The 24,906-nt window shown below is 42.0% G+C and overlaps 1 protein-coding gene across 8 annotated transcripts in view; it reads right to left on the bottom strand.

Annotated features, from left to right (window-relative positions):
* LOC105277220 (neuronal acetylcholine receptor subunit alpha-7) overlaps nucleotides 1–24,906 on the bottom strand; it is a 204,143-nt gene that overhangs the window by 93,713 nt on the left and 85,524 nt on the right. For all 8 annotated transcript variants that reach the window (XM_011335431.3, XM_011335428.3, XM_011335434.3 and 5 more), the window contains exons 5-6: nucleotides 24,137–24,246; nucleotides 8,127–8,307 (exon numbers count right to left, since the gene is read on the bottom strand). In XM_011335431.3, coding sequence (XP_011333733.1) covers nucleotides 8,127–8,307; nucleotides 24,137–24,246 — 291 coding nt within the window. The remainder of the gene's footprint in view (nucleotides 1–8,126; nucleotides 8,308–24,136; nucleotides 24,247–24,906) is intronic.

The following is a 24,906-nucleotide window of genomic DNA, read 5'->3' as shown; positions in this document are numbered from 1 at the left end:
GTATGACTTCTCGACGGACCAGGGAGAGACAAGAAATAAAAAATCCGTGGACGAGGAGATGGATCCTGCAGGAAAAGGGAAAGACAGATAGTGGAGGAAGGTCGGGAGAGGAGTTCTCGCAAATTGTTCATAAACGAAATGGCCGGAAGCGCTGGCGATGACGAAGCGACCGGAAAATTGCATGGAACGGGAGCGTCGTCGTCGATTATTCAGCCGAGTGAACGCGAAGTCATCTCTCTTTTTCTCTTTCTGTCTCTCTGCTTGTCTCTCGCCTCGGATAAATCGACTCGAGAGGAAAGTGATCCTTGGCTGCTGCTGGCCCGATTAAAGCGATAGGCTCATGGTGCGTAGTCGCGGATTACGCGCGAGCACTTTCATAATCTGCCATCGAGTACGAATAAGAGCGACGTTAATTTCTCCTCCTTTGACGCGACCGTTTTCCCGATCAACTCTTTGATCGGGACCGAGTAGTCTTCGCGCTAGTTATTATCGGTAATTAACGGTGATTTCCTCGTAATTTCGCGGAATTAAACGAGCCACGGCTAAAACATTTTAACGTAAAGTCTCTACGAACGTGAATGTACTCTTCAGACGCAGCAATCACATCGCTAATTACTGATTAAGTGTTGAATTAATTCTTACGGAAAACATATGTGTTACGTCAAGATATCTGCCAGCAACGACAGATTTATTCACTACTCCGTTGATTATATTCGATTGAATACTGACAATTTATTTTGATTGAGCGATATTGCATTCGGATCGAGTAAGTGATATTGTCGACATATAGTCAGACATCAATCTATCTCCTCGTAATTGAACAAGATACAAGATGTTTCTACGTTTAAAAATCAATATATAAAAATTCATATAGATACCTTAGTATACGTAATACTTACAAATAGCAAATCAGGTATTATTTAATGTTAACATTAGCGAAATCTAGGTTAAAAACGCTTAAGAAAAAAACAGCTCTATCATCTCTTCATATACTCGCAACATTCCTCAGTAACGATTTTCAACAAGCTACTGAATACTCTTGAATGCTATCCGGCTTCGTATCGTACATAATCCCGAAGTACGGCGAAATACGAAGTAACGCGAGGTGCACAACAGGCTCGCCTTCCTCTAGCTACGAATTACCGTCGTAATAAGTTATGCACATCATGCGCACCAAGGATCATCGTTGCATGCACGAGATCAGATTGCCGAAGCGATAAAAATACGAAACAGAAAGATAGAGAGAGATTTAATATAAGCGTGAGTACAAGCGTACATGACTGGTAATCGTTATAGAAATAAAAACAGAAGGAGGAAGGAAAACGATAACTGGACTCAAGAGAAAGGCTCGAGGAGGATTCACGAAGAGCCAGGGGGCTTGGGAAGAGTACCCTTCGCGAGATTTCGGGATCGGCGTGGGACAATCGTTGCGGAGTCGATAGTAGAACGACGTGGACATGTGCTCCATGCAAAATGCATTTCCAGCTCAGACATAATCACGTGGTCCCTGCTTTGACTGTCGATGTATATGTGTTTGTGGGAAAAGGGCATGTATAAGTATAGTTTTGGGGTTGGTTTTGTGTCTCGTGGTCGTCCTACACCTCCTCCTCTTTCTCTATGTGTCTGTGGTATTTCCTTTACACGAGGGGAATCGGGGGGAGACACGCGAGGAGTAATCTGTGTTTGCACATATAACCGCGGAATTACCACGTCGCCTTTTCCACCCGCTCCTCTCTTTCCCCGTTCTTTCTCCCTCTCGTATTACTTCCGTAATGCACTCGTCTCTGTATGTATGTATGTATATATATATGTATATGTGGATTTATAATATATATAGCGAAAGCTCTCTCGTTCGATACTCGAAGAAAAAGCCCGTGAAAGCAAAGTAACACCGGCAAGCGACATCAGCCCATTATATAGCGCCCTCCTCTACGTAGGAAGGTTTTATATATATATATGCCGAAACAATCATTATATAAGGTCCAACATAGCTATAGCCAATTAGTGTGCCCAGATTGCGCTCGTGACGTGGATACGAAATCTCGGTTGTATCGACTGCATTAATTAACAAGTCGCCCCAGCACTCCCAAGAAACCCTGATTGACTTGATTCAAGCGGGCAATTAGAACAAATCGTGCGGGAAAAAATAGATCAAATTGGTACGCTGATGAAGAATCGGTTTAACGTCGCGCGACCCAATTGCGAATCGCAGACGAACATCGCGTGCAAAATTAAAACTTCATTGTCACGAATAAAACGCGCGCGAACGAGTTCCCGTGCGTCGGAAATGGTAGAGATGTTTATACCCGCCTCGTAAAATGTGTCCATCTCTGCGGCACAGGAGCACTACGCTCGCCCATTATCCGTGCTTTAGTGCGAGTTGAATAAATAAATTTGCTTATCGGAAAACTAAATTTTTATGCACAAGCTCGGAATCCACAACGTGATTTGTCGTTTCCGTTTAATCCATTCTCGTGAATCCGAATGAACGGCCTCGGTCGCAGTGTGTCGAGACTTAGAAAAACGAAATAATAAGAGCGAACGTGTGTGCATGTAAGTGTAACTGGAATGGTTGCAATTCTATTATGAAACACGAGAAAAGCTTTAAGCTGTTGTTAAAATGGAAGTGAGAAAATGGACGGAACTTAATCGCGAATTTAATTAAGGAGAAAAAGAAAAATCGGAAAATACTCTTTGCCGGACTTCATTAGCAGATGATTGTAATGGTGAATAAAAAGGGCTTTGGGCGCAAAGTGGCGGCGTCGTCTCCGCGGAAAAACGCGCTTTTGTCCGAAACGGTTTCGAAGATTTAAAGGAGTGCATAGTAATACTCCAGTCGAGTGATCGATTCGGCGACGGGCATCTGCGCGCCGTTATCTCGCGCGCGAACGACAGCGTCCTCGTTATTAAAGGCGACCATCGGTCGGAAAATCGTTCTCGTCCCGTGAAGGTTTTATGAGTGACGCTAATAATACTTCAGTTCGGCCGGTATGATCAACGGTGATTCGAGAGACATTGATCCCTCATTAAGATTCCATTATTATCGAACCTTACGGTCGGCGAGAGGTTCGACGAACCGACGCGCGGATATTCCACGATCGATTTATTACACGACGGCAACAAAATGGCTGGGCAAGAAGCTGCCATGTAAAAGCTAATGGATTATTTATCATTTAAGAGGCGTGTTTTGCATTTATCAGTTAACGGAAAACTTATTGTGCCACTGCTTGTTGTCCAATTATGTTACATAAACTTGATCTCTTTTAAAGGGAAACGAAAAAAGTCGCACCGTACGAAGACACGATAGTTAACTAAAGATGCAGCGGTTAAAATATTCCGCGCGCGGTTAAAGTGCTCGAAGACATTGCAGCTCGTGTCGCGTTTAAAATTTTATTCTCCCAAGCAATTTAAACGCTGAATTAAAAGCGAGCGACTGTTATGAAGATTTAAGCGCAAATTAAATAGTGAAGTATTCGAAGCTGCACTGGGATAAATTTTGTCCGCGTCGCGCGATCAAGATGGACAGAGACAGATGATATGCGAACTGACACGAGAAACTTCACACGGGTTTAGACAAATAATAATCAAATTTATTGCTTTCGCGGGCTGGAAATCGATGAGGCCGCGACCGTGCGTTACAGAAATGCAAAAATTATTTATTGTCTGAGAGATAACTCCTGTATGAAAAGCGGTGCCAATCTTTTTGGCCGCATTGACGTTAGCCGTACTAAAGCGACGGAAACAAAGAGGAGAATAATGGGGTTTATAAATCTGTCAACAGCAATAGCAATGAAATTATACGACGTGCATAAGAATGCTGAAACGGGCATTTATTTATTGTAAAATGCGACGAGACCGCCATATGCGCCTAATGATATTATTAAAGTCAATAACATCAAATCGAGAGAAAATCGTTAAAAAATATACTCAGAACACAAAATCGTAAAAATTATACGTGTTGATTTTAGAAACTTTAAATTCTAATATTTGACAAAGATACATATTTGGTTTCAGAAATAAAAAACTGTTCACGAATGGTAACGTGTATTTATGTGCATCGCTGTTCGTGTGTGTGTGTGTCGATGTGTATGAAATGAATCTTTATATCCAGTTTCGACTTACAAGCCGATATTTCATCTGGATAAAAAAAATATTCCCTTTTGAAAGATAACGATGACAATAATAGCGCTAACAATGGACTCTTTCGCGATGGTGCGTTTAAAATTTTGTATTCGACACTTGTTGTTCTCATTCTGGTGTGTTCTGTCGTCGCGATAACCGCGTTATTCGCCCGTTAGCAAATATTCGCCGAGCTTTACGATGCGGTGCAGCGTTTTACGGTGCATCAGAGTCAAACGGAAAATCACGATTTATCATTTTCAGTTTATTTTATGATTCTGCATCGTCAATTGTCGTATGACTCGCAAACGTCGCGATAAATCGTTATCGTAAAGTACGCTCCTTCCTCGCTCGGGATCGTAAAAACGGTGTCGCAATAAAGACATCGAACAGTCCATGCTAAATTTGCGTATGCATATAAAAATGTCTTTTTATACGTTGCGACACATGAAACTCGCCACACTAAGGCAACACTCAAAACTCCCTTCATGTAAAAAAAAGTTACCATTAATGCATGTAATTCTCCTACTATCGCAATGTCATTAAACAATCATTAAAACAAAGTGTGAATAGAACAGAAGATAATTAGGTATATACCACTTTTGAAAATCAATATATTTTTTAACAAAATACTCGCATTTCATATTCATCGTAATGAAAAAGGATAAAGTATTCAAATGCATTAAGTGAATTAATGGATCTTCTTTAACTTTAAGTCAGGCAGAATCGTGAAATAAAATACCGAGTTATAACAATTCTCATTTCCATCAACTTCGTGTGTCAAGAAATGACTTCGAGGGCCGAGCACTGACGTGCTTCGCGTTTGTTAGCGAGCAGTTCTTCGCACGAGATAGTCTCAGGAGGCTCGGAAACTGTCACACGGACGTGGTGAAGTGTCGAGGAAGCGTCGTAAGTAAAATGAATTTAACATTTGGCGTTTATATGCGGGCTGCAAACTGCGCGTCGTGGGAACGACCCCGACAAACTCGTGACGTCGCGAGTTAGGCGCGACGCCTCGCGTATACGCTTTAATATCTGGTGCACAAACGCGCGCGCCTTGGTTTCTGTACATTACGACGACAGCGAGCAGTCGACGTGACGGTGACAAAATTTATCACCTGATGCGAGAAAGTAAAATCGCAAGAGATTGCATCGGATCGCGATTTTTCACCGGCGTTCCACACTAATGCGAATTTGATTATACAACGCACCAAGATCACGATCGTTTGTACAAACGTACAAACTTTGAATTCTCGTGTTGGATGCTTTCTAGCTGCAGATTTAAAGTTAGACAGAAATTGTAAATTCCACACAATCGAACCGAGGATTTTGGTAAATTCACATAAAAAACTGCTGAAAATTTTGAGTATTTGGCATCCTATTTGACATTATATTTGACGATGGAAAAACTTATACGAGACTACATCGTAACAAAAAGAATATCTTCTCGTAACTTCCTCTGGAGCGGAAACATCCAAGAACAAAGTCGCGGTCATTGTTCAGTTATCTGCGGCGAGCTTTACAGAAACGATAATTAAGGACGATTAGCGCATAATCTGAAAAACACAAAGTACGTATCGCGAGGAGTGTCCCTTTTGAAGAAGGCAGTGGCAATTTATCCTGCATTGTGGATAAAATCGTCGTTGACAATGCATCGTTGAAATATCCATGATACAATCTACGAGGGTGTCGAGATCGTTCCATTAACGGCGGTCGCCACGGGTTACCCGCAATTCGGATATAATCGAGTTGAGCTAGTTTAGCAAAATTTCACTCTCGGCCCAAAGTGTGTCCCGGTATAAAGTCATGTCTAAAAGTGAGCTCGCGTCTATAAAACCAAACGACCCGCGTGATATAAATCAATTTCTTCCGCAAGATTTAAATGAATTATCTTAACATCGTTTCGGACGTTTCGTTAAAACATAACATTAATCGCAAGTTTACTCGAGCGATTAAGTTTTCCAGGGGAAACATTGACATGCAATCAACGATAAGCAATGATAAACGCAAATCATGGACTGTTAAGAAATTTGTGCGACGGTGTAACTACGATCGAGCGAGGTGTAGTCGTGAGCTCTTCGACATTATAGAAACAATTACCGTCATCGCGTGGTTCAGCGCATGCAAATAGTGTTTTTGGTAATAGTGCGTCGAGATCGTTCCATTAATGGCGATCACCTCAAGTTACCCGCAATTTGGAAATAACTGTACGAGGCAAGATCGAATCCGACGATTCGGACCGCGCGCTGTCGGCATATATCCGCACGGTAATCGGTTCCCGATGCTGCACCATTTACGGAACACTGCATGTAAGTGCACGTAAGCTCCCGAACTAATTTGTGCAGTGAGAACATTCAAAATCAATCGCGTCGAAAGCCGAGAAGCGAACGAGATAAAAATCGGCAAAATCGCACATAGAGTGACGTTTTTCCTGTTTCGATGGATCTATCGCGGAAAATCTATCCTGCTCGTTTAATCCTGTTGCGGAATTTTCAACGTGCCCGACGGAGACGTGATGAGTTCAAACGGAAGACGCGGAGAGAATCATAACGAAGGATGATCCACGTGACCACGATATCCTGCTCCGAAGTGCTGGGTGTCCCTGAACACTTCCCTATCTTATTCCGTCCCTTCCCTGCCGCGGCATTCGATTTCTAGCTCACACATACGGTGCGTGTGATATGTGTACGTGTACGTAACATGTAATGCTATATATCATATATATATATATATATATATGCCTATGTTATGTATATAGATCCGAGCTGAAGCTACGAAGCGTGAGAACGGCTATCTATGGAGCATCGCTATTGTGTTGCTGCACTTGTGAGTTTGTGTCGGACAGAAGAAGAAGCCACGAGGTGCCCTGTCATGGGCGCGGGATGGGATTTTTCTGGTTTCGGCTGAGGGGTATGAGGTGGGAGGTGAGTCGAGTCTCTCGTGGCAGCAAGGGCTCCCTGATGGCGAACGGACACCGAAAGTGGCTGCCATTTGCGACGTCGATAGAGCGCCGAGGATTCCCCGCGGTCCTCCACTCACCAGAAGCGATAGGACACAGCGGGATAATCCTTGATAGTTTTCCGCGTGAAAATTCGGCAAACTCGTCAAGCGAAAAAGTGGCAAATCCTTGAAAATTGATAATTAGTTGGTAAAAAGTGCGATTGAGACGTTTTTATGCGCTGCAATTCCGGTGACGAGTTAGCCCGTAATTGCTTATTAATTGTAAGATACACGTCATTAGGAAAGTGTACAAGCGTTTATCGGAAACAGAATACTGCAAGCTTTAATGACTTCCATCGTATTAAGCATTTACAGAAAATATAAAATTTATGGATTGAAATAAATAAATATACAATTAACACATTAATTGTAAATGTACAATTAACACGTTAGTCGTAAATGTACAATTTATATATTAATTGTAAATGTGCAATTAACACGTTAGTTGTAAATGTACAATTAACAAATTAATATGAAATATGAAAGAAAGAAATGTATATTAAATATAAAAATGTTAATTTTGTAATGTCCACACTGTTGGATGCAATTTACGCTGTTTGAAAAATCATGACCAATTACAGAAATGATTAATGCTCGATTAATGATTAAAGAAAGAAGATATTAAACGGAACTGACTCATACAATTTCCTACTATCCAAAAAATCTACATTGATAAATACCAGGAACTTTCAAGAAAAATCTCACTTTATATTAAGATCATTACTCATTGCGAGGTCAACGAAAACTCTCTGGCGGATCTCTTCGAGATCATAAGCAAATGAAAATGCGATCCTCTTCCTCATCGCGGTCGTACGACGGTTACGTCGGTCGCACTTGGCACAGCCACATTTCGCGGTCCCTCGCCCCCTTCCACCCTCTGCGTCCGGTTCACCCGAATAAAAGCGCGTAATAGCTCATTCGGAAGTATTTAAGGGATCGATAATAATCTTGGTGCTCTCGGTGTGTATTGAACGTGTGTTGGTGTGTAAGTGGAGACAGTAGTGTACCTGGTTGCCGTCGTAGGTCCAGGATCCGAACTTCATTTCACAGTGTTGGTCGTCAAAGGGGAACCAAGTGATGTCTATCTTGCATGTGCTCTTGAAGATGCCCGGAGGGACGTACAGGCAACTGCCGTTATGCGTGACCACCACGTTTGTTTGGAACGTCCCGTCGAAACCCTCCTCCGCACTAACGTTTCATATCATACTTCCATTAATTACCCTTATCAGTTGTCGATCCTGATCGTTTTCGCGGTCGGTCTAATTGTAGGCCCCCTTTAATTATCGCGCGATTGAGCGGGGCGTCGTCGATTGTTATGTGATTCGCTAGCAAGATCTCGCACGAAGGATATCGACAAGCGGAAGAACGCGGATGTCGGATTTGGATGTGGGTGACAAGGAGACAAATGGAGTACTCCGGAGACACAGGAATTCCTCCATTCTAATTACATTTACTTGTGACGTTGCATTACTCGTCAGAAATATATCGTCTCACGAGGAAATTAGATGAGCTTGTGATAGAAGACGATTGGAAGTTCAACCAACCTAAAGCGACTTCCATCGTTCCGCTTTACGGATGCGTTGCATTTCTCGGAGAGCCTTTGGTTCGCGCTATTGCCGTTTATCTCGCGAAACGTAACGTTTGACCGTATCATTCACGCAACGTCGTGAACGAGCAATAAAACGTGAATCACGAAGTTGAAGGAGAGTAATAAAGAGGATACTCATGGATGTTATTCATGAAAATGCAAACCGCTTAGGACCGCTTTTACGAGAGCCCCTTTAAGCGCGACCCGGACCGCTGAGGAGACGACGAAGAACAGTGAGAAGGTGGGAGAGGAAGGGTGCTGTGAGCATCGTCCGTGTTCGCTTAATCCCGTAAGAATAATTTGAAGCGAGCACTTAAACGGTGTTAAAGGATAAAGGTGGATACTCACGCCGGTCTCAGAAACCTGCGCGCGAATTTTTGCGACATATTTATCTATCAGAGCGGCTTATTAAGTTTCCGAACACTCGCGGCAAGCCATGAGAGCGCGCGAAAGGATATCCCTGTTCTCCCGGCGATAAAAGACGAAGAGGTGTCTTTTACACCGCGACGCTTAATGTGCACTCGGTGAGAGTAAGTCGAATATTGAACGATACCTGTGAGATAACACGTAAAAATTGATATTGCGCGCTCACGAAGATGCTCGCGAAGACTCTTGCGAAAGCCGAGTACTAGTATCGATGTTAATGTTCTTTCGCAGTCGCTACGCGACGATGCTGTTGACGTGAGTCAACGAGCGGTATCGGCAACGCCGTTGCCGAAGGTTTCGAGGATGTCGTTCCCGTCAATCGAAAATCGATGCTGCCGTACCGTTAAAGCTCTTGCGCTTGCCGCTACTTTTACGCGTTATCGCGAAATGGACAAAGGAATAAAGCAGGCCGGAGGACAGTGAAAAAGGGCGCTTCAATGGGTTTCTCTCTCGCGTAGAATGGAGTTAATTAATTCGTGCGGGGGAATAGAATTTTCAGCACCGTTTGCATTAATCGTCATCGTATGTGTACGTGTGTGTGTGGCTTCGTACGTGATCTTGCCCGCTTATCCGTTTATCCGTGATATTAAATGCGGTCCCGTCAGCGGTTTTGTGTGTTTTGTCATTTGGCCTAGATCGCACACTGGGGAGCGACGTCTCTCTTTTGGCGTCGATTAATGCGCGTTTAATCGAACTCGCGCGCGCGACCCGACACCAGGGAAAATAAACTTTTGTGAAATCGATCGGACCGAAAAACCGGCCGAATGGGATCTCTAATGCGCGTTTATTCCGGCGAATTGGGGATAGCGGCGTCGTCATCGTCGTTGTTGTGTGGCTAATAAAGACTAACGAGAAACGGGGCTTTACCCAAAAAATGTGTCCGGTTAATTAATCTCACTCGTTCACGACGAAACAAGACCGGTCAGTACCGGCGAGTGCCGGGCATTGGATTTCGTTGATCGTATTCCTATTTTACGGAAAACTTCGTTATCCGTCGTCACATTTGTCTCTGATAGCATGCGAGGAAACGCGTGTTGCTCGATACGCCGGATAGGATGCGCGTTTTGCGACGTTCCGTCATACTGACAGCCTGTGTTGTGCGGGCGCGTGTGTCAATTAGCCTGTGTAGAGAAAATGTCGTGCTCGACCGGGTCTGGGATAATTTAGAACACCATGAGAAGCTGGACACGCGGCTGCCGACATTATCGATCAATAGAGATAATAACGTGTAGAATTTAATGACCAAATCGTAAGGGGCTAATTAACGACGCCGAGGGTCACGTCAGTGTACAGTATATAACGGTGATTCTCGACCAGCGGATTATTGCGAAATTGGCAGATTGCGGCGCATCGCTGACAGAAACGTCAATTATATCAAACTACGCGACTTCAACTCTCTCGGTGAGGCTTTATACAATTTCTCCTTGAACACTGACAGCGCAAATAAAAATGTTGCTGCCTTCTATACCTGTGTGAAGTTAGCACCCCATTTTTGAAATTTTGAAATTCTAAAAGTTGTTCCAGATTGTTCTAGACTTGTTCCAAATTGTTCCAGAAGATCAAATTTATATAATAAAAATTTTCGCAGAAAATTGAAAAAAAACAATTTTTTACCTGGCACCCCATTTTTCGAAAATCAAACTTTTAAAGGTTGTTCCAGGTTGTTCTAGTTGTTCTAAACATTGTTCCAAAGTATTAGATTGATTGGTCAAAACCTTTACGAGATATCGAAAAAAAAGAATTTTGGAAAAAATCGTTTTTGGACATTCTTTCCCAAACAAAATAACTTACAACATTGTCGATTTAGAATATATTTATAACCGTGTAGAACAACTCAGAACAAAAATTTCAAGACCATAGCAACAATATAAGGTCCACTTTATACTCTTTAATGGAAAATAGTATTTTTCTATTTTCTTGGGTAAAAAACTTGTTCCAGGCTTCCCGCTTTAGAACTATCGTTTTCTCGAGTAGAACAACCGGGAACAAAATTTATACGCCCCGATTCTAAACCTAAGGATGACTTTACTCTTGTACCCTACTCCAAAAATTTGGTTTTTCGCGATTTTCTTGGATATAAAACTTGTTCCAGGCTACCCGCTTTAGAACTATCGTTTTCTCGAATAGAATAACCGGGAACAAAATTTATACGCCCCGATTCGAAACCTAAGGGTGACTTTACTCTTGTACCCTACTCCAAAAATTTGGTTTTTCGAGATTGTCTTGGATATAAAACTTGTTCCAGGCTTCCCGCTTTAGAACTATTGTTTTCTCAAGTAGATCAACCGGGAACAAAATTTATACGCCCCGATTCGAAACCTAAGGGTGACTTTACTCTTGTAACTTGTAAGGTTACGAATCAGGACGTATAAATTTTGTTCCTGGTTGTTCTACTCGAGAAAACGATAGTTCTAAAGCGGGAAGCCTGGAACAAGTTTTATATCCAAGACAATCTCGAAAAACCAAATTTTTGGAGTAGGGTACAAGAGTAAAGTCACCCTTAGGTTTCGAATCGGGGCGTATAAATTTTGTTCCCGGTTGTTCTACTCGAGAAAACGATAGTTCTAAAGCGGGAAGCCTGGAACAAGTTTTTTACCCAAGAAAATAGAAAAATACTATTTTCCATTAAAGAGTATAAAGTGGACCTTATATTGTTGCTATGGTCTTGAAATTTTTGTTCTGAGTTGTTCTACACGGTTATAAATATATTCTAAATCGACAATGTTGTAAGTTATTTTGTTTGGGAAAGAATGTCCAAAAACGATTTTTTCCAAAATTCTTTTTTTTCGATATCTCGTAAAGGTTTTGACCAATCAATCTAATACTTTGGAACAATGTTTAGAACAACTAGAACAACCTGGAACAACCTTTAAAAGTTTGATTTTCGAAAAATGGGGTGCCAGGTAAAAAAATTGTTTTTTTCAATTTTCTGCGAAAATTTTTATTATATAAATTTGATCTTCTGGAACAATTTGGAACAAGTCTAGAACAATCTGGAACAACTTTTAGAATTTCAAACTTTCAAAAATAGGGTGCTAACTTCACACAGGTGCCTTCTATTCTCCGTCAAACATTGCCGAGAAGAGTGACGTAATATACGTCACACGTAATATACGTCAGCCATCCTCGTCGTCATTACTTTGATAGATAATATATTGTAATAGATTGCGGCAAGAAAGTTACAGCACTTTTGATATAACGTAATATAATTCCGTGTAATGAAAGTTAAGATTCAGCTTGACAATGCATTGCGCTCGATACCACGCCATCGTAAACTTCTCGCGAATCTTCTAATAGTTTTCGTTAACACCTTTTGACCCCGCGACAGCGGGATGTGACTACACAGTTTCCGCTCGAAGAGAAACCAAGTATCTGAATGTCTAATGAATGTCTTAGCAATTGTTCGACGTTAAGTACTTGCACGGCAAGACGGCAAGTGTATTCGCAAGGTGGTTAAAACTGCACGAAAGTTACGTGAAAACTGCGACCCGCAAGCTGTCGTGTACGAGATCTCTTTAAACGTTGTTGGCATGTATCGTTTAGCGAACCGCAAAACGGAGCGGAAATATATTCAACGCGATCAAATATCGTGTGCAGGTGTCAAATTTTCAATGATTAAATTATAAAATTAGTTCAAACATATTCGGACCTGTCCAATCTGATTTTTTACTTGGTGAAACACGCGATGTCGCGATGGAAGAGACGAATGAGCGCAAGGTGCATTTGCAAGTAATAAAAAGACATTTAAATTTTAAGCATTGTTCTCACCCTCTTCGTGGCGGCGCAACATAAATAAAGCGGTACTGGATTTCATTGCCATCCGCCCGACGATACACGAGGGTAGTTGCAGTCAGTACTGCACACGATAATCGGGCTGCGTTGCACATGTCTCCGCTCATTTATCCTGAGCTTAGCCGGCCAAAAGCCAACGAGGAACAAGGAGGAAAGCCGCGCGAAGGAGAGAAACAGACAAAACGGGGGTCAGCTCTATGTTTCAGTTTCACCGTTGCGATGCTACGGGGGTAACTTGTGAGAGGCTTATGTACTTTATCCGGTTCCCTAAGCAAGCATCTCTGCCGGAGAGAACGCGGCACCTGGCGAATGTTTGTTCGAAAAATTCAATTTTGAACGCCTCAATTTCCAAACGTCTGTGTGGAAGGAAGAATTGTCTGTGTGCTTTGGATTTTTTCGAAATAGCAATAGCGGAGACAAATTGTGCAGGACAACCGAGAACATGGAATACCCTGATTTCTTCGACCACACAGAACGGAGGACAAATAATGGTTTTAATCTAAATTTAAATCAATGATTTTTGTGAACTAAATCTGAGTAGGAATAAGTAAGGGATAAGGTAAATTATGAACACAAAGTTTCCTAAAGTTTTAACTAAACTTCATCTTAGAAATCCAGAAATTATCCAGAAATTTAAATGAATCCGTTTAAGATGGGATTTTGCAAATCCTTGTAGAAACTGCAGTTTTTAATATTTAAAAAGAATTGTCCTATTAATAAACAGTTATGTTTATATATCTAAGTAACTCGAAGAAGAAAGTAAATCTTACCAAGTCATTAATTAAAAATTGGCTTTAATTTTATCATAGAATGTATGAGTAAAAGAACATCGAATAGTTCTGTGTACATGTATAAAATAAAATTGTTTCATGTAACATTGTAATTATGCGCTTACACGTTAACAAAAGTAACAATTACACCGTTGTCGCATTTGTAACATCTCCAGTGCGGCGATAATCAAAGCGTCAGCGAGTAAATAAAGCGAAGATTGAAGTGGCCCGGAACAGAGCATGGTGGAAGGATATTTGATGATGGACCCTGATGATGAAACACGGCACGATTAAAGGACAATGTTTATCGGGCCAAGTTCTCGCTCGCTCGCACTCACTTTGCGTGCTCTATCCTACGGTTACGCCGGCATGCATCAAAGTCCATGCGCTGTCGCGCTCATGAATTCTGAGGGGCGTTTTCGTCGATTGTTCCACGTCGAACAAAGGCGGATCCCGCTGCGGTGCCTATTGTCGGGCTTTCGGATAAATTCTGTTTTCGAGGATCGCTGACCCCCTTCCTCGGTCCCCGGTGTCTCTGGCTATGTGTCTGGTTCTCTCTTCGCTGTCCGCGAGCTCGCGCGCACAACTCTCGTCCGTGCTCCACGTCTCGCGATATTCATGAGACGGGAGTGCTCTGGCGAGAGCAACAAGTCGCGCGCTCTGGATAGCAGTAGGCGGCCACCCTCCTTTTGTTCCGCGAGTAACGGCCATCCCGTTCCCACCTCATTGTGCCGCAACGTTGTGTGTGCATCTTTAAACAATATCGACGAGGCGAGTACTTAAGACGCGATTTAACGTGCGCGGTAATCCACGGCAAGTATTGGCGTTGCAAGAAAAGAAGTGGCCGCAATTATTATTATTATTATGGGGCCGATTAAGAACCACCCGCGCGCATCGCTTCGGCATTGCAGCTCGGGTGTCTTAAGGGAGACTTTACAATGTTACTTTCAGGTCAGCTGAATAAACTGCCGACGAGTTTCGCGAAACGGTAAGGCGACACTCGGTTCAAGGAGAAGCCGACGCGGTATCGAGATGCATTCAATCAACAAACTGACTCTTGATCAACATGTATTTTTATTTTCATTATATTTTACATATTTAATCGATTGTATAGAAATATTCTTCAAAATAAATGCAAATATCTTGATTCGCAAAGAATAAATAACGAGTTAGTGTTTTACGAATATGTTTCTTTTTTCTCATTCTCTCTTTTTTTTTTGTAAAATTTCAGCAACGTTAGTTATAGTTTTCAACATGTCTACGACTGGAAATATGACGCAGCCCGTTCTGCGTATTCCGTGTAAATAACGCATAAAAGTGAAAATATTACTCGATCGGGGGTCGACAGGAATATAAAAATATTACGGATCGATGAGACAGGGAAAATCCTGCTGTCCACCCGTGGTGGTTGCAATGACGCGCCCTGTACGTAGCACGCAGACGCTGCGCGTTACAAAATTTCGAAATGTCGATCGTTCGCATCACGAGCGGATTCTGTGGACATTGTCCACAGTAATGTAATGTCAGTCCAATATTCTCGTGTGTACCTTTGCGATTCTCGATTATGACAACTTATCATGGTCATATACGCGTCCGCACACACGCAAATACGTCGCTTGTGATAGGAATTACAAGTTCGCAACGTATTGCACGTGACATCGATTGATCAACGATTAATCCAACGCCGGTTTCTCTTGGATCTGACCGGTGGTCCAAGGATTGTGTTCCTCACACGCAGAACTTTATACGCGCGGTGATTCAGATATCTTTGATGTACGCGCAATTCTTTAAACCTTCCCAGATTCGTGAGAAATTTGTTTGATTTTGTTTTCTTGAAAAGAACACCGATTTGGTAAAGATACTATGAAAGAGCACGATGTTGTAAAAGACAGACACACAGCAGTTTTGTAAGAAGGCTATTTGTAGAGAAGAGAAGATTGTCATTCCAACTACAAAGTTACTAATGCAACAAGAGTTTTAGAGTTTTTTCCGCGTTAGAGATTGGCTAAAAAGAAAGACGAACGATCAAGATGCGTAGTCAGTAGTTCGTCAGCACGACACAGCATTTTCTAGTGATTCACCTGTGAATTATCTTCAGCTACAATAGAATACACACATGTCACTAAGTGCATGAGTGTAGAGTGTCTGCGTGATAGAGTTTGTATATATATATATATATAAATATATATTCCGTGCGATTTTCCTCCGTGCGAGGATATATCTGCGTGCCAGGAAGAAAGCCGAACAGAAAAAAGAAGAAAAAAAAAATATTATTAGATATCAAGCACAAACGACAGGCAGCGACAGCCTTGTCTCGCATCACGGTGAGATCGTAAAATCGCTGTCCGTTTAATCTCGTTAGACCTTATCGTTATCATAAACCCGGAACATGCAACGACTAACGAGCCGCGTATCCGCCCAAGCACCTTCGTCGCGCAGAGATTGAAATGTCAAGCGTGGAATTCGGGTTGCGCCCTCGAGGCCGAATTGATCGGTAGGCGTCTCCGTCCTCGTCATCTATGCGTTTCATGTTTACGCGTTTACGCGTCGACTCTGATCGATTTAACCGTCCTCGAACCGTAGTTCTGGTTCTCGTCGATGATTGGATTTGAGTTATCACGACTGGGTTTTTCGCGAGCGACGTTATGCATCTTTTATCGGTGGTCTAACGTTTCTTTTACAGTCCAGGACGGTAGGGGTTTCACCGACCCTGCCACGAAACCCGCTCCCTTTCGGTTTTCTCGCCACAATACGCTTACATAGGTGAGTCCCAAGCCACGTGTATCGGTGACTAAAATATCGCAGGAAACTCGTGTTCTCTTTGGTGATCGCGAAGAGAGAGGTGATCAAAATTGCGTTTTTCCAGTTCGCCCGTTTCGATAAAATTTTAATTCTCAGAATTTAGTTATCAAAAGATTTAATATCGCGAGTATCGATTTTTAATCTAAACAAATTGCAGAAAAAATTGATGGTCAATTATATATTAATCGAGTTAGAGTTCGAGTTGAGTCGAATGTAGACTCGAATTTTGGGACGGTTCTGTGTATGTATGTGCATGCCGTTTGTCCGGGTCGTTTGTCGCGCTCCCATGAGCAAATAGTACCAACGACGTAACGAGGTGCGGTAGCCCGCTCTCAAACTCCGTACGTCATAAATGTTCGGGCGAACTGTCGAGAAGTTAACGGCGCCAAATCAGAGAGAGACGATGCGCAGCCCTAACTCTCTCCTTTGCGAAACTAGGTAGCTCGCGGCGAGTCGCGAGTTGTGAATATTGCAAACGATACTGATTTTCGGCCTTCTGATTGCATTATCTCATGTGCAGTTCGGAAAATAATAACGTTAATAATAACATTATTCGAGTAGGCGACAGCAAATAACGATGAGAACCGGGGAATCACATCTATTACAAAAATTCGTCAAGTTCGCGCTCAGCAGGTCGTTGCGAATTTTCGCTGACGCGTCCATCAGAAAAGTCCCCTCGCGGAAATGTAGCGATCTTGCAGCACGCGTTCATGGTGACGGAGATACTTTGTCAACCGTTTGTCCCCGTTTGCAGGCTCGTACGCGCGATATCAACGCCTCAGATTAATATACGCGATTTTTCCGACTGTCCCCGCGAAGAAACAAACGAGAAGATGGATATTTCCTCGTGTACAACTCGCGCGATGCTCTCGGATGCTATTTCGCGCGGAGAAAAACGGACTGCGCGATCGGGACGGTACGAATCTCGAATGGAACATTTCCTCGTCCGACTACGTAGCTCGGGACCTCATTATCAGAATGCATATTCGTCCTGGTTAATAATCCGGAGTTTCAACAGTGTGCGTGAATAGAAGGGAGCAGGCACCGGGCCTGGTCATGCGGTGGCCCGCAGTAACGGGGTGGCCTGACGTCGCGTCTCAATTAATTATTCACATAATTACAACCACCGCTCGCTGAACGCCATATTCGCTGTCGGCACGACGGAGCAAGCTCCGAAGGCTTGTATGATTTATGTACCCGGCGACTCCACACTTCGGGCATTGTGCCGGAAAGAGTGAACCGAGTCAGAGCGGAATGCGATCGTTGCATAAATAATTCTATTTGATTATTGCAAATTAGCTTATACGAGAATTCCCTTGATCGTTGCTCGAATCGATCGAGCTTGATGCATTTCTTGTTGCGCGAAACAGATTGTATCCACATGACTGCACTTGAATTTCGCCAATATTATCAGTAGTATTTCATGATATTTGTTTCTAAAATAAACATAAATTTGACTTGATAACGAGAGAACATGCTGTTCAATCTGGCGTACGTTCGTTTGTTATTCCTCGATTATGCTTCATGTTACTAGAGACAGCAGTGCTTTCAACTCGATTGGAGAGTCCAAGAAGCATGAACGAGAGATATACATATCAGGTGGAGCCGAATGTGCGGGAGATATTGTGAAAATCAAATACATCCTCAATCCGACGTGAGTAAATAACGGGAATGATTACGAGTCCATATTTGTATGTAGATCGAGGAAATAGTATACCCGCGCGGGGCGGCGCACGGATGGATGCGAACCGTGTTCTATATAGTACGGGTATCCCCAGAGTGGCGGCCGATGGAATCGTGACCGCGTTCGTTCGAGAGCGTATGATTCGATTAAATAACTGGATCAAGTATGTAAATTAGAGTAGTGTCTCTCTTCCGACCGAAAATCGCACGTGGATCAAACGCGTTCAACTTGGTTCGATTAAGCGCACGCGGAGAATTATTATAAATTTATATATTTATATAAACGGGTAGAGAGAGTCCTATTCGATTGCATCGTCTCTGGATGGATCAAACAAATCTCGCGAATACGTTTCACCGGATTCGATCGAATTCTGCGGCGGTTCCTGTCTCCGTTGCGGCTCGTATGATATTTGCGTATAGATGTATGTGACCCGTACAATGGGTTGACAGCGGCATGGATAACCACGTCGTGACTTGCCTCACATTCGTGTATCACATTCGATTGTCAAATTCGTATGGAAGTGTGTCAATACGATCGAGTGCACCCGCGTTTCTTAGATTTCTTATTTCATACCTCACGAAACTTTTGAAATTTGCCATCTGAGAATTTTTCAAGATTTCTGACTGATTTGTGATCAACATTATGCACGAATTCCATGTGTAACAAAGCTGGTATCCGCGGACAGATCTTTTTAAAAATGATATTTATGTTAAATCTTACGGAATTTAGACAAAATAAAAACAATTCTCGAAAAAGCACAATATACTCTTCAATGTAAGTCTTCCAGTTACATGTATGTGATGTGTACTTCAAATAAGAGTACTGTAAACCAAATCTGATAAAAGAATAAAACTGTGGGTAAGCCCTTTCCAGACTCTTGCGTGTTATGGAACAATATAAAATGTACAGTATTATTTTCCAATATTCTGAAGCTAAGAACCGAGCGCGTAGTTTCGGCCATGAACGAAATGAAAGACGTTGCCGCAGCCGCTTCATGTACTTTTCAGTAGTAGCTCGTTGATGCGGTCGGCGCGAGACGAACATACGTACTTACAGCCGGGAAGGTGTTCAGGCGAAACGGATTTTACGAGCCGCGCACACGCCAGTACCGAAGCTCTAACCCCGCGGGTTAACGGCGGCTTAAATTCAACGGTAACGTCCGGAAGTACCTCTGAGCGGTATACTCGAGATTCGTTTTACGGTTTCGCAGGAAGCGCCTTTCCCCATGGAGGGACCCGCGCGTAACGTAACCGCTCCCTGAGGCCTGTTACAAAATGGAGGCACACGCTGGACCCTCTTCGTCGTTATCTTATTTACACTCCAACTTCTCTAACAGAATCGAGACCGGCGTCTTCAAAACTCTAACGCCCGTAGGACTCATCCCGCATATAAGTGCGTAGCGCGCATTACTATGAGACACTCTACTCCTTGTTCGCATTTGCGAAAGGGCAAAGGGAGACAGCTGCGTTCCTCATTTCAGTGAAACGGCAGAAGATAATGTCAGACTTTTGAAGATGTCAGTTATATTGTACTTCATCCTGGCACAAATTTATCCGAGATCTTAATTTAACGTGAAAATTGTTAAAAGAAAAGTGGAGATCTAGTACAAGATTTTGTATAATTTCTAATCGAGCGAAACCAAAATCGGTACCATTGTGTACCAGCAGTATCTTTCTGATATGATTTTTGAGAAACTTTTCTGAACTCTTGAGAAAAAGGAAAAGTATATAACGGTGTCCTACATTTACATACTACACGGAACAACGAGGTCGGAATGTACTTTTCGCTCTTAACAATGGAGAACGTGACGGCAGTTTCGATTCGTAGACGCGCAGCGAGCACGAGCTTCGAATGAGTGCACGTAAAGTCGATTCATGATGGCGGACGTGTAAATCAAACCTCGTCGGCCGGCGGTTGTTTCGTCGACAATTCGAGCCGCGATTGTTTTCGGAATACGATAGCAGGTAGCTCGGCTGCTATCGAGACCACGAGACGTCAGGTAGATTTCGCACAGTGCCCCGATAAACCACACGTTCACCGATGCTCCTATAAATTTTTCCAGTCGATAATGGGAGCACATAAGTTAAATGATTTAACGGTCCACGACGTATTTATCGGAGAATCGACGATATAATTTTAGGCGATGATTTATGTGCCGTGGACTTCGAATAAGGCTGAGAAAATATTTATAGTCTATCATGATGAAAGCCTCATGGTCAACATTTTGCATACGCATAGATTGCTCAGCAGCAAATTTTTCGTATTGCACAGTTCAGGATTATTTGTTTTTTTTTTAAATTCAGGTTTCGCTTGATCGATCTCTATTATTACTTCATAAATAACATTACATATTCTATCGCGATTACATATGTAATCTCGATATTACATCAATGTAATTTTGCATAATATAATAATATCATTTATTATCGATTTTTATATTTTGAGAATATTGCAACACGCAAATGTATTTCCACTGAAATAATTTGGTAGCAGAACAGTACGAATGATCGCGAATAAATTTTACCGCGTCGGGACACGGCGATACATCGCGTCATGACGAACTATCGACGAAACAATAAGCGACCATTATGAATTGATTCTGGTATTCGCGACGGAGCGAGCAGTAAATGGAAAATGATCGCTGGAGAGAGCTGTCAAAATTCAAGTTTGACGAGTCACCAATGTTCCTATCGATCTTCAGTGTCACTTCTCGTTAACGAGCCACCACTTATGCAGCCGTCTAAACCGCATTCGTCGCGCATTAGAGATTTAATATCCAAGTTCTCCCATTGTTCACATTTTGTTATTTGCATCTTTCTCGAATTTCACATCCAGAGACGTAGGAATCGTAAGGAAAAAGAAACTCACAACGAACGTTCCTGAAAAATTGATTCTGCGCGCGTGCCGCGAAAGTCGTCCAGCAGTGGTCCCGGTAGTACCGAGTCATTGTACGTCCCCGTGATACCCACAAAGGCAAAGTTTCCACGAGACGAGACTTTAATTAATTGAAGCGATCCCACACACTTTACCAGCGCGCCGGCGGTTGCCGGCGTGGAATTTCTCTCCGGACCGGCTAACTTGGACGGTTGTTAGTTGTGGTCGGACGTGGATTCGGCCTGTCCGACTAACTACTTCTTCCTCTTTCACTTACTGTCTTCTCTCTTTCCGTATCTTTCCATATTTGGCTCTGTCCACATATATATCTCTCTCTGCCATTTGTACTTTGCTTTTATAATGCTCGAGTAAATCTGTTCAACATTTATCTCACTGCTACAATCAATATTCTAATTGAAAATTAATTAATTCTATTTGTATTAAAATTTATGCAATGTTACTGACATTAAATTATCATAGTACAAATTGTGGGTTCGGTATTATTATATCAAATCAATAATTCAAATTTTTAATCATGTGAATCTAAATGAAAATTTTGTACGTAGAAAAATGTCTACGAGCTGCAAGCAACGCCCATCTTGTTAGCTCATTCAAATTTTCATTTTGGATAGAGACCTGGTCCTATTTGATTGTTAATTCAAATCAGATCGAAATCCGTCAGTTGGTGACGAATATCTAATTTTCGCCTGGTTGATCGATGGCTAATCCAAGACCCGATCGAAAATAATCGGAGCGTGTAACGTTTACGAAGAAGGGAAAGAAAAATCTGGTTCAACTTTGAAATCGAAACACGCTGTTATTTCATCCATCACTTTTTATAATTAAACCGCCCGGATTTATTCACTAGCATTTCGTTTTCAATCATGACGAGAATTCGGTGGGCGCGTTTTACTGCCGATATAAAAAATATTCCGAAACACACTTTTCATTTTTCCATTACCAAAGTTTTTCTTCTCGGTTCACAACAGATCGCATTCCCTTCCGTCTGATCTCTCTGCATCATGCAATCGACCCGATCGGAAACGTATGGCTCACGCATCAGTCGCGTTGCATTAGTGCGGCTATGAGAATGGGCATGATGAAGCGGCACGATCATCAACGCGTCCGTTTCGTTATCGCGCAAATCGGCTGGCAGTGAACGGCGGGCGTATTAATTTCGCGGATCGTCGAACGTGAATCGCATTAAGTGCATTCACGTACGGCGACCCAGCGGTCGAATACAGCTGCACCCTATAAATACCTAAGACTAATTATTCTAGAGGCTATGATAGAGAAAGTGGCTGAGAATGTGAGCCGGCCATAGGGTCACTTGTTTCGAAGAAGAGGAGATTCAATTCGGATGCAATCGCCTCACGTTATGAATTTCCATCGTTTCCATCGACGTTTGCTTCGCGAGATTTCAACTGTAACATCGTGATCGTTCAAACAATTTTCCTCGTGAATGTCCGTTTTCCGCGCGGAACGCGCGACCCATGACCGACTTCAGAATTTCTTGAGAAATGAAAATGACTAGTACTTATGCAATCGTTACTCTATAGAATTTCAATTAAAATCTGCATAATAACTGCGTTCGAAAGTTTAAGCGATTCGACCCGTTTCCGGACTTCGCGGTTTGTTATTCTTATGACGGAAAAACGCAACACGTTGAACACGACGCGAAACGAGAAGCGAGTCGATCCGCTCGAAAAGAGAAATTTCTACAATCGGGATCAATAATTACGTGGATACAATATTTACAAATGAAAAATGTAGAAATATACATAGTAAACAAGTATATAAATATGTAATAAGTATATACTCGGCTCTTACTAGGATTCAAGTAAATGCATGCACTCTTCAGGGATCTCAATAAAAATAAAAAAATGTATGTATATATATATGGATATATATATAAATAGATAGATAATACTTTTAAATAAGAGATGCGAAGCAACACTAGTGTAAAAGTTACGTACCCTTTTCAATCTTTTTCTTTTTTTTAATATTACATTTGCAATACCATAACGGCATGTGAAAAGAGAGTACGAGGTATATCGAAAATAATATACACTCCGAACGGAGCGTCTTCGAGGAAACAAACTCAAAGTTAATGAAAAAACTTTTGCTGCAGTGGCGTTACTGCTGCGCTATTTCTTAGACGTCGCAGCTTTTCTGAAAAAGACATTCTTAAAAATCTTAATTCCCTGTTTCAGGAGTGCACACAGGAGGTATGCCTTCCGGACAAATGACAGTCATTACGTAAGTCTGGCGGTGATAGTTAACGCGCATACATTGGGGAGGAACAATGAGTGCGTTTCATTTCTGCGATAAGAAAATTGCAATGTTTTTCTCCACGGTTTCATCGCCCGATTATATTTTCTCGAGTGTCACGCTATTTGTGAATCGTTGTTTGCGCGATTCCTGACTTCCCGATGTTTTCGCGACATAAATATTCGCGTTTAAAGTATTGTCAGCCTGAAATCGCGATCACGACCCATTGGAAATCTCGTGGCTTATCCTCATCGGTATGTAGCGATTGCAGTTAAATCACGGCGGATTTAACGTGATTTTACGCGGATGACTGAGGATTTCGTATAACGCAAACAGGTCGAATATTTTTATTCGTGTCTTTAAACTATTGTATACTCAATGCGGGATTCAGTTTTATTTCCCGTTATTGTCAATTGAGAATAATTGTTATCGGCTAAAAACAATTATAACTTTACGGGTCTAAATAGACACTTTTTCAGATGTAATTTCACGTGAAATAATTTGAAAAAACCGCGAATCTTTTGGAATTTCAACGCGATGCATGTGGCCTTGGAAAATCAGTTTACAGGCGTGTTTTACGGATGTCTTTTTACCAGTCATATTTTATTAACACGATGATCACGGGTGTAGTTAATACGCGGCCTTTTTGGTCTGTCCACTTTAATTAAAAATTCTATTACGGAACCGACGCCCCTCTTCACGTGCGCGGGCGAGACTGAAATATTCCTGACAAATGTTGTTAGTCGAAGTTACTATAGCTTGTCAATACAAAATGAGAGTCGCTAAGCAGATGTAACGAGGCCAGATTACCTGTTGTACATAAGAATATCCGGTTTCCAAAGCTTGTTCGGCGTAATTCGAAGGTCCTTCACTCCGCCGTACTCGGTCTGGTTCCACTGGAGGTTGTAGTCCGTCCACTCCTGCACATGGAAAAAAAGAAACAAAACAACAGATTAGAGCGAATTAATATTGCGTGCTCTGTTTCGAATACTTAAGACAGGAAATATGAAAATCCACAATACGCGCAATAACATAAAATGGATAATTTGAGACAGTTATTAATTCGGATTTAATTATAAGTACAATTTTCCTATTTAAACGCGATAAACATTCCTTCGACCAATCCTCATTATGCGAAATAAATGGTCGCATAATTGTCAATTTTCGTCTCTCGGGTCAAGTAATACAATTATAAAATCGATGTATGCGCTTGACATTCGCTTTTACGTTCATATTATCGCCGTTTTCGAATTATAACGCGCATAAATACTAAGGCCATTGTAGCGAACGAAAATAACTTACTTGATACAAATTTATAACGATGCAAGAACTGCTCCGTGCTCGAAACGAATTTAATTTCTCAATGCAATGTTGTGTGATAAACAATATTAGATGTACGATAAATATTAAGTAAGTAGTTTTATTTTTTGTTTTCGATTGCTATTTTATTATATAACGTTTGCTGCCACAAAGTTATATCGTGTGCAGTACAATTTTATAGTTTGTTGTACATTTTCAATATTTCACAGAATCCCGATAGAATTCGAAGCAACAATTAGTGAATGTTACGTGGAACATGT

Source organism: Ooceraea biroi, chromosome 3, assembly GCF_003672135.1.
Source record: "Ooceraea biroi isolate clonal line C1 chromosome 3, Obir_v5.4, whole genome shotgun sequence".
NCBI lineage: Eukaryota > Metazoa > Arthropoda > Insecta > Hymenoptera > Formicidae > Ooceraea > Ooceraea biroi.
This window is presented reverse-complemented; position numbering and strand designations above follow the sequence as displayed.